Here is a 13,591-nt window from a genome sequence, read left to right as displayed (position 1 = left end):
ATAGATATTGATGCTTTTTGAAGGTGGCGTGAATAATGCACATTGCACGTTTTAATGTATGCCAACTCAGTAGAAGGCAAAAGAACATGCAATAAATGCCACACACGAGGGAATTCAACCCCTGAAGTCGATAATTTAATGTGCTAATTTTCATATGTGGACAAGTTTGCATAAAATGATGTAAGACAGCGGAATTGTATTTGGGATGCAAGTTATAGCTATCGTAATAGCCTATGGTCTGACTTTGAAAATTAAGATAAACAGTAATCCAGTGGCCCATGGTCTTTGAGTCACTCAATGTATTTAGAATGAAAACGCATGGCTTCACCTGTTTTCTGGCAAGATTTATCAGATCTGTCACATGGCGATGATCGTGACAGCCTAAAAAATAAACTCGATCGCCCAAGATGCCTGCTAGACCGGCCTGTATTTCACGTGCATTCATGACGGCTTATGCGCGGACAATGCAGCGAACGTGACGATAATGATCAATTTCTATGACGCCAGTAGTGTCGGCGAAAAACATTATGACGCGGTTGTGATTACGTCCCTTGGCAAACGACAGATTAATTCTTAGATTTCCTGATTTATCCAGAGGGATGGCATTGTGCACGTCCTCCGTCACAAAGTTAAAGAAACATACTGTCCGACCTTTATTGAATGCATCAAATGTTAGGGAATTACGCGTGTCCAATCCTAGTGACTCAAGGGTCGTGTAAAACAATTTTGACGCGTGATGCGGGAAAGAGCTGCGAACGTTATAAATGGTCGCCCCGTTCACGGTGATATGTACATGTGACAGATCGGCGTGTTGAAAATATAAACCATTCTTATCAATTACGCCTTGTAAGCTGTCCATATCAACTATTGCCATGGTCAAATTTTGAGGTATGATTTGCGCGAAAGGTAATTCGGCAATCAAAGACGTTTGATTGGCGGCTAACACATACGTTTTATTGAGCGTTCTATTAAAAGTGTATTGCATTGGATTTCGAGTCAAGGAGTTATTTAACGATTCTAAGGCGGGCGGATGTGGCGTGACGCGGTCAACCCATAACTTAGCCATCTCGAGCTTAAATTTGAAACTGCTGGCATCTTGGTGTGAATTAAGAATCCATGTTTTGTTAGCCAATTCTAATCGAATTCTCACATCAACAGAGTCAAGCAGATAAGCGTCCAGACTTGATATATCCGAAAACAAAGGCGCAGTCATCGAAATGCCGTGCGTTTTACAATCTTTCATCATTTGTTTCTCGTCTTTATTCCCTCCCGTGAAATAGTCTTCATCAAATTTATTGATTATGCCTTTTGATCCATCATAATCACGATGGTAGAAGGCGACGCGACCGATAGAGTCAATTTTATCCTGAGGGATTGTTGTAATCATTTTAATGAAGGCGTGATAGTTGAACAAAGAGGATGACTCCACAAGCTGTTCGTTAAAATAACAAGCGCATGACTTAAACATCGTATTATTCAAACCATTACTAAAAACGACGTGATCGCCATCGTCTAGTGGCGCGCCGTCTGCCTTCGTCGCGCTAACTCGCAATTCTAGAGACAGCGTTGATAGATCCAAAAATTGCCCTGGAATACCAGGCAGTCTAAATTCAATGTAAGGATCGTTGATCCCCGCATGATTATTAGCATTTGCATCTAAATTAACGGGTAATACGTCCAACTTTCCCCTCGCAGCGACTGACGATTCGATGGTATGCAAGCGATTCACCCGCGGAAAGTTCTCACTCACGGCCGTCAGATAATTGCTCAGGGGGGTGGAGGTCGCTCCACCCTGCACATCCGGACCGTAATGAGTCATCTTTGCGACTAAGCTAAATATTGAAGATATCTGCTTTATAGCAAGTCTTTCTTTTCAGTTGCCTGGTTGGTGGTTTTCTCTTTTTTTTTTTTTTTCCGACTCCAACTTTCCTCTTTTTCATTACTCGTCCGCCTCGAACTATCCTTTCCCCCACACCCTTCACGGCTGCAACACCTCTATTTCTTAATGATTCGCGAAGTCGCTTCCCTTCTAAAACATCTGTTAATAAACCTTTTCCCATTTGGAGCGCTTCGGGTGCTACAGTGCGCATGAGAAAGGGAATTGCTCTTTTAGCAAAGCCACTCAAAACGGAAAATAGACCGCCACCTCTTCTTGAATGGGGTGGAATAAAAACCCGAATGTCGTCTAAGCCTCCACCTTTGCTTTGCGTAAAAAGCAAGTCGTATTCCGCTCGAGTGGGAGGTGTGAACGCTCTCGTCATGATGGTTGTCACGTCATGAATAAGACGTCGAGCATAATCACCGGCTATTTATTTCTGTCTGATATGCTGCTCCCGCCATGATCAAAATAAATAATAACGGTCACCCCAATTAAGGAATACATTTATACTCGATTTGTCAAACACACATCAACTTTATTTTAAAATTTACATGATATAGTTATTCAGACTTCCTCACCAGAATAGTTTCAACTCCAAAAGGTTGAAGTCGCTGCGCCAGCCCTTCCACCATAGGCAGGTAATTATTCTTCCACTCATCCTGGCAGCGACCTCTACATCCCAGTCCTTCCGGGATAATAATTTGCTCTACTTCAGCGTTCGCCATGGCTAGCAGGGCAATCTTTTTCAGGCAATTCTGGAAGTGTTGACGTCGATTCACGCTTGTATCCATCTTGAGTCCTTCCACGTAAGGCAAATCCTTCGACGTCGCGATTGCCTGTCGCGCCTTCTCGTTTCCCTCGACGGCCTCGCCCCAACCATACTGAGTCACGCAGGCCACCAGGTGAGGGAGATTTACGCTTCCTGTGGGAGGCGCGTGGATAATGATACGTCCTGGGTCATCTCTCGTGTCTGCCGTGGCCCGATGAAGCGAGTAGAGTCTCTTTCTAGCTGCATGTGTATTCTCGTATGGGTAAATCGTTTTGAGATCCCGCGCAATCCCACTCGGTTCGGTGGAGACGGCATTTACTGAATAAATGATATAACAGCGGCGGTCGCGGAAGATGCCATCGGTCAGCTTGCCCTCGACCACCTTCATCTTGACGAGTAATTGGAGGGCTGATCCACACGTTGAACCCTCTGTGAGGGGAGTGAGGGGGAAATGTGTCATCGCAGACCTTTATTCACACGTATTGGTCGATATTACACCTTCTGCGTAGTAGAATTTATTCATTCAAATTGACGCAGGTGTTATTTTTTTTTCCTTTGTTGGTGGGAAGGGATGGAGGGCGGGGAACGTATTATTTATTAGGGGATGTGGGTTAGGGGGGGGGTGAACCTTTTTTTGACCATAACCCTCATCAATTATCCATCCGTGGGCCTGCACCCCTGACGCGCCTAACACGTGCTCTCATGTATTATTGATGTACTTACTCGTTTACAGAGTAAGATGGGGAGCTTTCTCATTTAATATGCTTCCCAGATGTCACCGACCCCGCCACCTATCAGTTTACTTCGTTGAGTCGTATTTCTGATGGCATCCGCGGGGAGTTGCGCCATGCGAAGTAGCAGTGATAATAATGGACGCTTATCGGGTGAAAGTCTTTTCGCGGCCCCCTTTTCGTGACCGAGTACTCGTATGAGATCAAACACGCTTATGCCAGAAAATGGTGGAAGTAAGTTACCGCGCTCATCCCATGAAATCCCAGGTTTACCCTCCAATAATTTCAAGAGAGATAAACCATATTCTCTAAAGGAAGGAGGAACGGCAACTCGAATCAAATCATCCAAGGGTGGATTGACAGGTGCGCGTGGTGGTGGCGTCACGCTGGCGGCGTCGGGGAGGGCGGCGGCCGGTAGCGGAAGTGAAGTTTTTTTTTTTTTCTTGACTTGTTTTGACGTGAATCGGTGCTGAGTTGTGCTGTCGGTCGGTTTAAACTTACACCTCTCGGCAACTGAGACGGGAACTAAACAATATTCTTTCATCTCTGTAGTAAACTTGTTATTGCCGACACGGCTATCGGGAGTAACGCGGCCAATATGTTACCACCTCGTTTGGAGATTAGAATCGCTTTCTTCTTGTACACGGGCGTCTTCTTCAAGGCTACAGTGCGAATATCACTCTTGAATTTTTTCAGGCGGTTAATGATGGTATCGTCGTCCGTCAGGCGTCTCTTCAAAAAGTTGGCGAATATTTCCGAGATGCAATTGACTTCGCGCTTATTCAAACTTTGCAAGACCTGCTTCCGCAATTTAGGGGTGACGTGCGAGAGGAGAAAAACCAAATCCTTGTACTTCAATATCAATGGTTTTTCCTCATCCATATCTTATACTAAGTCGTCCGCATCTATCCAGCTGTCAAATTTATCTGGGTACCCACGCCAGTGGACGAAGTACTTTCTCTTACCTCGCTCGACCTTCGATCGTAATATATCGACCTGGTAATGTGAGGGAAGAGAGGACTTGATTAATTCTTCCCTGTAGAAAGCGCCGGTCACGTCCTCCCCCGCCAAATCCCTTATGAAATAAATAGGGATTTTATGTGAGTAATCCACACGACTTATCTTAAAAAGCTCCTCGGTATTGTTGACGGTATAACCCTTATTGAATTTAAATTGCGTTCGGGAAGCACGTTGCAAGCGTACAATGTCTCCCACGTCTAATTTATGACTGACAACTTTCTTTCCCCTTGGCCGATTTAAATACATTCGTTTAAATTGCTTCCTGACTTGTGACAGCTCGCGGAGGTGGTGAACCTGAGCCGGCGTTTGGTTGCCGCCCAAACCGCGGTGTGGGGTGTGATTGTACGTATTTATTAGGGTGGGCAAGACGTTAATATACGTCAGTGTGTTGTTCTGCGTGAGATATTTATATATTTTTGTCTTTATGGTTCGGATGACCCTTTCTGCCAAACTCGCCTTTGTTTCACGCGAGTAATTGGAATACAAGGTAATACCTTTCAAAGTTAGATATTTTTTCACTGCTTGATTATAAAATTCGGATCCCTGATCGGTAAAAAGACGCGACACGCCTGTAAAACTCCCCGACTCTAGAACTTTTTTCAGCGCTTGCAGGCTACTGTGTCCGGATTTACTTGTCAGCGTTGCCACTTTCAAGTATCTGCTGAAAACGTCCAGGCAAAACATGATGTATCGGACGCCGCCATTGTGTCTGTGCAGCCTCGCAAAATCAGCCAAATCGCAAGTTAAAATGACGGACGGTTTAGGAGCGAGAATTTTTCGTCGCGGAAAACGTTTCAGTGTCGGCTTGTGAAGCGTATAAGTGCGGTTGCCCTGCAGAAATGCCCTCACATCGCGGAGTGTTAGATTCTTATCCCTTTTCTTCCCCTCTCTGTAGAGTGCTTGCACACCTCCTAAAGCCGCAGGATTCGTCATATCCCGGTAAAGTTCGTCCAAAACGGCGTTCATAGCAGATAGACTTTCTCACAGGGTGACTCATCCACAATATTCGTGCGCAGTTGAATTTCTTCGGGTGCGTTCGGGGATAAATCACACAACAAATAACCGTGATCTCGTCTAAGCACGACATTTTTATAAATTTCCACAAAGTGTTTGGCGCGCTCCCTTCCATAAAGTTGCCTGCCCAGACATTCAATTTGATATATATCTCTGTTTTTCATAAGAATGTAATGTGAGGCATTTAAAGTTATCGTTCTAGCATACTTTCCGGGGAAAAAGACATTCTGTGCTATCATTATAACTGACAAATTTTTATGTCTCCCTTTGGTGAAAGCCTCTGCTATCGTTTGAGAATTGCCAGCCGTGAGGAAATTGTCATCTAATATCAGGAGTGTGTGCGTTTGCGGGTCGGCGTATGGACTGTTATCATCCATCACGGGATCAATAATTTTCTCATGCACTTCGACCTTATCTTGAAAAGGGGAATTCTGCTGCAGCGAATGCGATGAGACGCCACAAATGATAATTCTGTTAAATCCATGCTGATATTTCTCTATAATTTTATTGCAGAGGTGTGTTTTGCCGGAATTTGTATAACCTGCAATAATTATGCGTGCAGGATATCTGAAGAGATTCAGCATCTCTTCGCTAAATGTCTTGTCCATGTTAAGTTCAGAGGGTTACTAAAAGACGCTACGATATGTTTACAGTATTTATTACTTAACCTTTATTTACATGGTCATGTAGGTAACAGCATAACTAACCTCCCAGCTGCATCCTCATCCCTGCCTTCTAATTATGACGTGGATCTCCCCCGACCCACACCTCTTCCTCAACCTCCCCCCTTCTCCCCCCTCTCCTTAACCTAAGTACAAATGTTCTTACATTACCTCCTCCTCCTCATCCTCCTTATCCCCACGTGGGCAGTACAAATGTCCTTACAGTACATGAACAATCTCCTCATTCCTCTCCTTAACTCCATACTCAAAACAAATGTTCTTACATTACATGAATGGCAGCTGCTGGCGGCCGCGGTCTCTCTCCACCCCTTAATTATGACGTGAATAATGTCATGGAAGGCCACTCCCGATCACGACACAACCCATCCTCCACCTCCCCCTCTTCCTTAGCCTACGTGGTCAGAGCAAATGTTTTTTTACATTACATGAAGGGTGTCTGCTAGCAGCTGCGTCCTCTCTTTCTCTACCCCTTAATCATGATGTGAATAATGCCGCGGAAAGTCTCTCCCGATCACGCCACAGACCACTCATTACCCCATCCTCCCCCTCTTCCTCCCCCTCTTCCTCCTCCTCCTCCTCCTCCTCCTCCTCCTCCTCCTCTTCCTCATCCACCTCCACCTCCCCCACATCCACCGCCACCTCCTCTTCCATCTCATTCTCCACATCTCTTTCCCGCGGATCATTGTCGGGGTGATAATACGCCCTTGAGGTATAGCCATCGACGTGAAAGCGCTTGTCGTCAAAATGTGACAACGTTCGCTTTCGCATACGAGTGGTACAAATTTGTCCTTTCACATTCCTGATATTATAGCAATCCACCATCCCACATGCGACATTATTAAGTGTTTCCCTATACTGCTGATGCAATATATTTTGCTGAAGGTGAGTTGGAATGCCTTTACCTCGAGATACTTGCTTGTCATCTTCCAACAGCAGCGAATACATCTTTGGCTTTAATATAATCGCCTCTTTGATGAGCGTGGATCCGGTTTCAGATTTCAACAAGCCTAGTTGACCCTTCCGCTCCCCATTAAAACACGGGTGATCTGAAGCAAAGTTACTGGTGTCGAGAAAATTTGCCATGGGTCCATGTTTCAGTTCATCATTTAAGTTTGTAGGTATGTGCAGACTGAAAATGAAACTGTCAGTATCTTCATAAGCTAATTTAGCTCTCTCCCCATAATTAGCTTTGATGACACGATACCAAAAGTTGTACATGTACTTCTTTGCCACTTCTAAAATATGGTATCCCAAGTAATTTGGCTGCCTGATTTTAATCGTGTTCTTACTGTTGACACATATGACTCGGTCCTCGCCTAATTGGTGGACCCTTTTAAAGGATGGATTTCTTGCATACTTCAGGAAAGACTTTCTTTTTGTCACTAATTTCTGCTGGAGGCCATACTTCACTTCAGATAACATGGATCTACCATAAACTGCGTTTGACATCAGTTTGCAAATGCGATTTTTAATGGCGCACGTCTCATTTTTACGCTGAGCGACGTTCCTTTCTATGAAAGGTTTCAGGTATGGAGCCTGTCTGAACCTATATATAGCATGAACACATTGTATTTCCAGTCCAAGTGAGAGTAAAAGTTGCAGCAATTCCAGACTGATGAGATGATCTTTCAGTCCCTTATGACTGGCCACGAGTTTACGATTTTTCCTCCCCAGCTTACGACCCTCAGCTTCTAACAGTCTTTTACTGTACGGTGAGATGTCATCTTCTGTAATAGTCATGTGTGCGAGGCACAGAGGGAACTCGTCCGTGATCCGAGCTACGTCGGGGGAAACGTCACAGCTGTCTAAATGCAGCCAGTAACCGACGTCGCCATCTGTCGCATGATTCTGGATGCCAACTTCAAAAAAATCATCCATCTCTGACTGAGAAAGCTTTTTGATGTCACCCATAGGCAGGGGGGAACACATAACGCTTGCATATAATGAATTATAGTCCAGATAGAACACATAGGTGCCGGGTCCACCGTCGGGTTCGTGGTTTGACTGCAGGTGTGGCCTGACGCAAGTTACAAAGCCTCCTCGTACATTTCTTTTGATCAGGTGATACATGTTAGGGTCGTAAGGTGGATCAAGTTGAACGCCTGTCGACTTTAAAAAAGCGTCATAAGCATAAGAAGACAGTGACACGTAATGTGACACGTCCAGCCCATAAAATTCATGCAGGTATGATCTATATTTGAGATATGTGTCGGCTAATAATCCCACATCAATCTCACAATACAGTCTTATGTAATCGCCTAAAGTGCGGCAGGATGTCATACTCCACACGCTTTGAGCGTGTTCATATTCTCCAGGTGGCAGAGCCTTCCCCTTGAGCGTGTCATAAAATGCCTCACGAGGTGGCAATTGTCGATCTTCTAAGCGGCCAAGGTCGGTGATGTACTCATAACAAAGAAACTGTTTTTGAGTGCAAATTACACGCCTTACATCCTCGGGGAGGTAATTCACCATTTCCTGGGCGTAACGCGTGCTATAGCCCGCCTGCACGTGACTCTGAGCGAGATGACCGAGGCCAGCATTCATAATGGAAAGCGTGTCCTGAAACTGCAATTCCTTAATCCTTACTTTCAATAAATGCGATTCTGACTTGGCAAGGATGTCCACGTGCGACTCTGGCAAGTGAAGGTCTTTTATGATTAAGGAGACGTCAAAGCTCATATTATGTGCCAGAGTGATGAGATATTTCCTCATGTCACGACACTGGAGGTTGCATCGCGCGCACAAAGCCCCCTTGTAATTATTTTGTGGTAATGAGTGGTCGTGATGTTTATGAGGTGGGGTTTTCACATTAAAGGGTTGATGGCAGAGCTCGCAGTGACGCTGACGTTTGAAGTGGGCTTCATCCTCCGCAGACATGCTAATTGGATAGCTAACTACACTTTCCTTGATGATTCCCCAAGCATTGGATAGGCTATCAATGAAATTATTCACGGGATCTTCACCGAAATAACTTCTCTTTTCCACGACATCTCCATGCCTATTGATGATGAGATACGAGTATCCAATTGGGTCATGTTCAGCTATCACACTCCTATTCTCCTTAGGTTTTATCATAGTTTCAAAATCAAAAAATGCTAAGTATGCAGGCTGATAGGTGTAGGCAAAATTTTTAAATTTTACTTTTTCACCGTCACCTGGAAAGAGAAGAGTTTGAGTGAAGTCGCAGTGACACTCGTGATCGCTCAAACTGACAGACTTGGGAACTGAGCTGAAACATACTTTGCAAAACTGATGACCCTCTGGGGTGGGACTGCTTCTCGTCAATTTCCGGTGCAGCTTCTCCACGTCTTTAATGAGCGTCATATGTTTTCCACCTAGTAAAAGGAGTGAGACTACAGTTTTATACTTCCGCGAGCCTTTTCTTGATAATGTTAAATAGTATATCTCACCGCTTTTTGTCAGTGTATAAACGTCCAGAGACAGACAATTTAACCTTTCTAACTGACTCAAGTTCTCCCAAGTCACTGGACTGCCTACTTTTCCGCGCGTGACGTATTTCTCTCCGCCATGCCGTCTCCGTAATATTTTTGGAATTCTTTTCCAAGGTACACCTCGAGCATGAAGTCTGAAAGCCGCCAAACACTGAATAACACAGGATGAATGTCGGCCATCAGGATTGAAAATTTCATTCCCTCCTCGCACGCCTCTAGGATAAGCAACATAATCTCCTATGCCACTACATGCGACATGCAAGCAATAGTTGATGAAAAAATTCTGTACTCTTGAAATGATAAAACCAGATCCTTCAGTCTCGCTGGTAAGGCTTTCCAGCCGACTGTTCAGCTGATGGATCCATAAATCAACAAGGTCAGGCACATCTTGATAGGTGATCAGTCGTGCTCTAAAAGCAATATGAATGACTCGATGTTCATCCTCGCCTAAGGTAGAGAATTTCACTAGTAACAGAGAAATGTGTGAAAATATTTTCAGGGTGGGGGGGAATGGCGAGCCGTGTGACGTGAAATATGATCTAATTTCCCGTATAAAGAACTCCCTGTATTCGGTAAGTAGACCGAGTGGATCTCTGCTTACATGATCAGGTATGTCATATTGATGTCTGGTGAAGCTCCTCATAAAATTTTCCCTCGAGTCAATTAACCGCGGCTCTTCCGGCATCCCGCGCTCGTCAAGGTCTGCATCCGCCGACTCTCCTGCCATGCTGCGCTCATCGTGGTCCGCCTCCGCTTGTGGCGTGTCTGGGAAGAAAAAATAGAAGTAGCAGCGACAGTTTATTATTATTATTATTATTATTATTATTATTATTATTATTATTGAATTGATATTTACCTTGTGTAGGTAGTGAAGGACTTGAAGTCTCGGAAGAATTGAATACGTTCCCCGATAATCCACTCGGTCCCGGCCGTGGCGAGTCTTAAAAAAAAGAATATTAGTAGTGGCGGTGGCACCGTATTTATTGCTTTATTATTTGTAGTATTTTTTTTTTCTCACCTCTTCCCCCGCCTCCGCGTGGGATGTCGCCTTGTGACGTCCGCCGACGTGGGCCTTCTACGCCGGCGTTCTGCTCAACCTCAATCGAGTGTGAGCCTGTACAGGAAGATGTGCTCAGAGCTCAAACTTGTAAAGATTGACAGTCATTTCATCTTTATTATTATACATTCCCGCCAAAATAAGTAATAATGCTTACCAGAAGAAGCAGGATTGCCAACTTCGCAGGTGTGTTCTGGCGGTGGATGTGGAAACAGAAGTCCACACCGCTCGCATAAATCACACTGGTCTTCCACACATGAGGGGCAGGATGGATTAGTGCGCCATCTCCCACACACTTCACATAAAATCCGCGCCTCTGCTGTTCCACAGTGAACACCCATTTTCTTTTCTTTTTTTTTCTATAACATTGTCAACACTTTGTCCCGGCCGCCATGCCGCGCGGGGAAACACTGAAGCTTCCCGCGCAGATGGTCGCGAGGCGCGTGCCTTGACTCGGAAGTAGGCAACACCTGCCTGTTTCATTATCCTCCACTCCACCCATTATCCCACCTTGATCGATTCTCTTCAAAATTTTACGTCCGAGACGCAAAGTTAACGTGGTCTTATATGTAACACGCAAGTAACACTGTTTTCCCCATCTTCAAACTGAATAGGTTTGCCTCTTTGATTAGCAATTTTGATGGCCACACTCTCTATAGTTGATGCAGAAAGTGGTTTATACGTAATTGAATTCGCACCTTTACTGGTGCTGTCGCCGGGGAGTGGTATGACGTCTAATATATTAACTAGTTGGTTGCCAAATCGCGAGGGGGAAATGATGTCGGTATAAACGTACATATAATCCGTCCCTGCATCAGCTCGCGGTACGTATTGAGCGAATAATTTTATGGGTGATGAGGAGGAAGCTTCGCTGGCGTCGGAAGATGAAATGCCGTCGCCAGATCTTTGAAAGTAGACGGTGTAGCGAAAATTTGGATTGAAACCCAGAATGTGAGCTATATGCGATGCAAATTTTATACTTATATCACTGTAAATACGATCGTCATTAGGAGGGACAATCGCGTTATTCACAACGACCCGCTCCAAGTCGCGGTCATAATAAATGATATCCGAGTAAGGGAAATAGATCTTAAAGGAGTCATTCAAGATTGCTTGAAGTTCTCTCACTATCTGTCCATTAATTGCCTTAGTTATGGCCGGTATGTTCTTATCGGTAAAATTGGAGATGATATTCCTTTCCGGTAGATAGGTATACATATTATATTCATACATATCAAAGTCTGACTGCTTAACCCGACCATAGAACGATATACTGGAATTTGGATCCCCTTCCGCAATGCAGTAGAAATATTTAGGGAATAAAATATTACACAGGCCGACTTCATAATCCCTGCCGGTGTCTAAATGAATGGGTAAGATTCTGTTTTCAAATTCTGTTGTTGTGTTGTTGGGAAATGACCTACCACCTGCAAGAGAAGATAGGTATACGTATATATCGTCACTATCTCTCAATGACATGTTTTTTAAACCCTGTCAACTAACAGACTGACTTTAAACTTTACCTTTTCATGACATATATACGTCGGCAGACTGGAGATTATGGCGGTACGGCGTGGATAGTCGCGACGACCTTGACCATAGGGGAATGTACTGAGATATCGGAGGGAGCACGTGTCGGCTATAATAATAATAATAATAGTAATAATAATAATAATAATAATAATAATAATAATAATAATAATGATAGTAATAAGACCGCCATCCGACATAAGTATTACGTCAGCCATGCCGCTGGTGGTCGGTGAAAGTGGAAGAGGCCGCCGCTCCGCCCTGGCCGTCACAGACGCTTTCTCCAGGTAAAAAGGATGGACAGGTAACGGGATCTCGTGCGGCAGTCGCGACGACCTTGACCATAGGGGATGTATTGAGATGTCGGAGGGAACGCGTGATGGCAACACTCGGTCATCCCACCCTCCAGGATTCCGTGAATGAAAGGGAAAGGGCGACTTCTATGGCAGGCGCCGTCAGAGTCCCCCTAATCACGCGTGTGTGGCGGGCGGCTGCCACGTCTGCCCGCCAGCCCCCCCATCACCTCTCCTCCCCCCCTCCACCCCCTTTTCACTCAATTATTTTCCGCCCACCATCATTGATTCATTAGTCATTCCATCGTCGCCGAAGCATAAGGACGCACGCCCCCTCACCTCTCCGTCAGTGTCGCCGTCACCGTCCCTCCCCCCTCCCTCCCCCCCCTTGGTGTTTGCCGTCGTGAATCACCCCCCCCTTCCCAAGCATGGATCTATGGAAAATTGCTATCAGGATCAACATCGCAATATGGCTTGCCGTCAGAGTCGCCCCTGGGTGGGTGGGTTGGGGGTGGGGGGGGACGTGAAAGGGCGACCTACACGGCATTGCCGTCACAGTCCCCTAGCCACGCGTGTGTGTGGCGACTTCCACGTCTGGCCGCCAGTCCACACCCTCCCCCCTCCTTTCACTCAATTATTTTCCACCCACCATCATTGATTCATTTAGTCATTCCATCGTCGCCGAAGGATAAGGACGCACGCCCCCCCCACCTCTCCGTCAGTGTCGCCGTCACCGTCCCTCCCCCCTCCCTCCCCCCCCAACCCCTTGGTGTTGCCGTCGTGAATCGCCATCCTCCCTTTCCCAAGCCTGGGTCTCCATCCTGTCATGGACTGCCACTGAAGTCTACGGAAAATTGCTGTCAGGTTTCCCCATTGCAACTTGATCAACCCCACACTCACAATATGGCATGCCATCAGAGTCGCTCCTGGGGTGGGGGTGGGATCCCCCTCCCCCCCCCTCCCCCTCCCCCCCCCTCCCCCCCCTCCCTCCCTCTCCCATCCCCCAACACTCTATTTACAGTCAGGGTCTCCATCCTGAAATGGATTGCCACTCCGGGTAATTGCCATGGGGGTCGAGCCCCCCTAAAAAGGCTTGCCACTGAGGTCCCCATGCAATGGGGACCTCAGTGGCAAGCCTTTTTAGGGGGGCGACCCCCATGGCA

At 45.8% G+C, this 13,591-nt stretch overlaps 1 protein-coding gene across 2 annotated transcripts in view; it reads right to left on the bottom strand.

The window, feature by feature from the left end:
* The window catches only part of LOC135096698 (uncharacterized), a 14,798-nt gene extending 1,636 nt beyond the window's left edge, over positions 1–13,162 (bottom strand). The window contains exons 1-4 of one of the 2 annotated variants that reach the window (XM_063998437.1): positions 10,763–13,162; positions 10,567–10,662; positions 10,405–10,488; positions 10,150–10,313 (exon numbers count right to left, since the gene is read on the bottom strand). In XM_063998437.1, coding sequence (XP_063854507.1) covers positions 10,150–10,313; positions 10,405–10,488; positions 10,567–10,662; positions 10,763–10,946 — 528 coding nt within the window. In that variant the 5' untranslated portion in view covers positions 10,947–13,162. Of the gene's footprint in view, positions 1–6,054; positions 10,314–10,404; positions 10,489–10,566; positions 10,663–10,762 lie in introns of those variants that run through there. The other variant, XM_063998436.1, reaches the window with a different exon arrangement.
* Positions 13,163–13,591: the final 429 nt, after the last annotated feature.

The sequence above is a fragment of the Scylla paramamosain genome, unplaced genomic scaffold (assembly GCF_035594125.1).
Source record: "Scylla paramamosain isolate STU-SP2022 unplaced genomic scaffold, ASM3559412v1 Contig6, whole genome shotgun sequence".
NCBI classification, from domain to species: domain Eukaryota; kingdom Metazoa; phylum Arthropoda; class Malacostraca; order Decapoda; family Portunidae; genus Scylla; species Scylla paramamosain.
The sequence above is the reverse complement of the archived record's forward strand: the minus strand, read 5'-3'. Positions and strand labels throughout refer to the sequence as shown.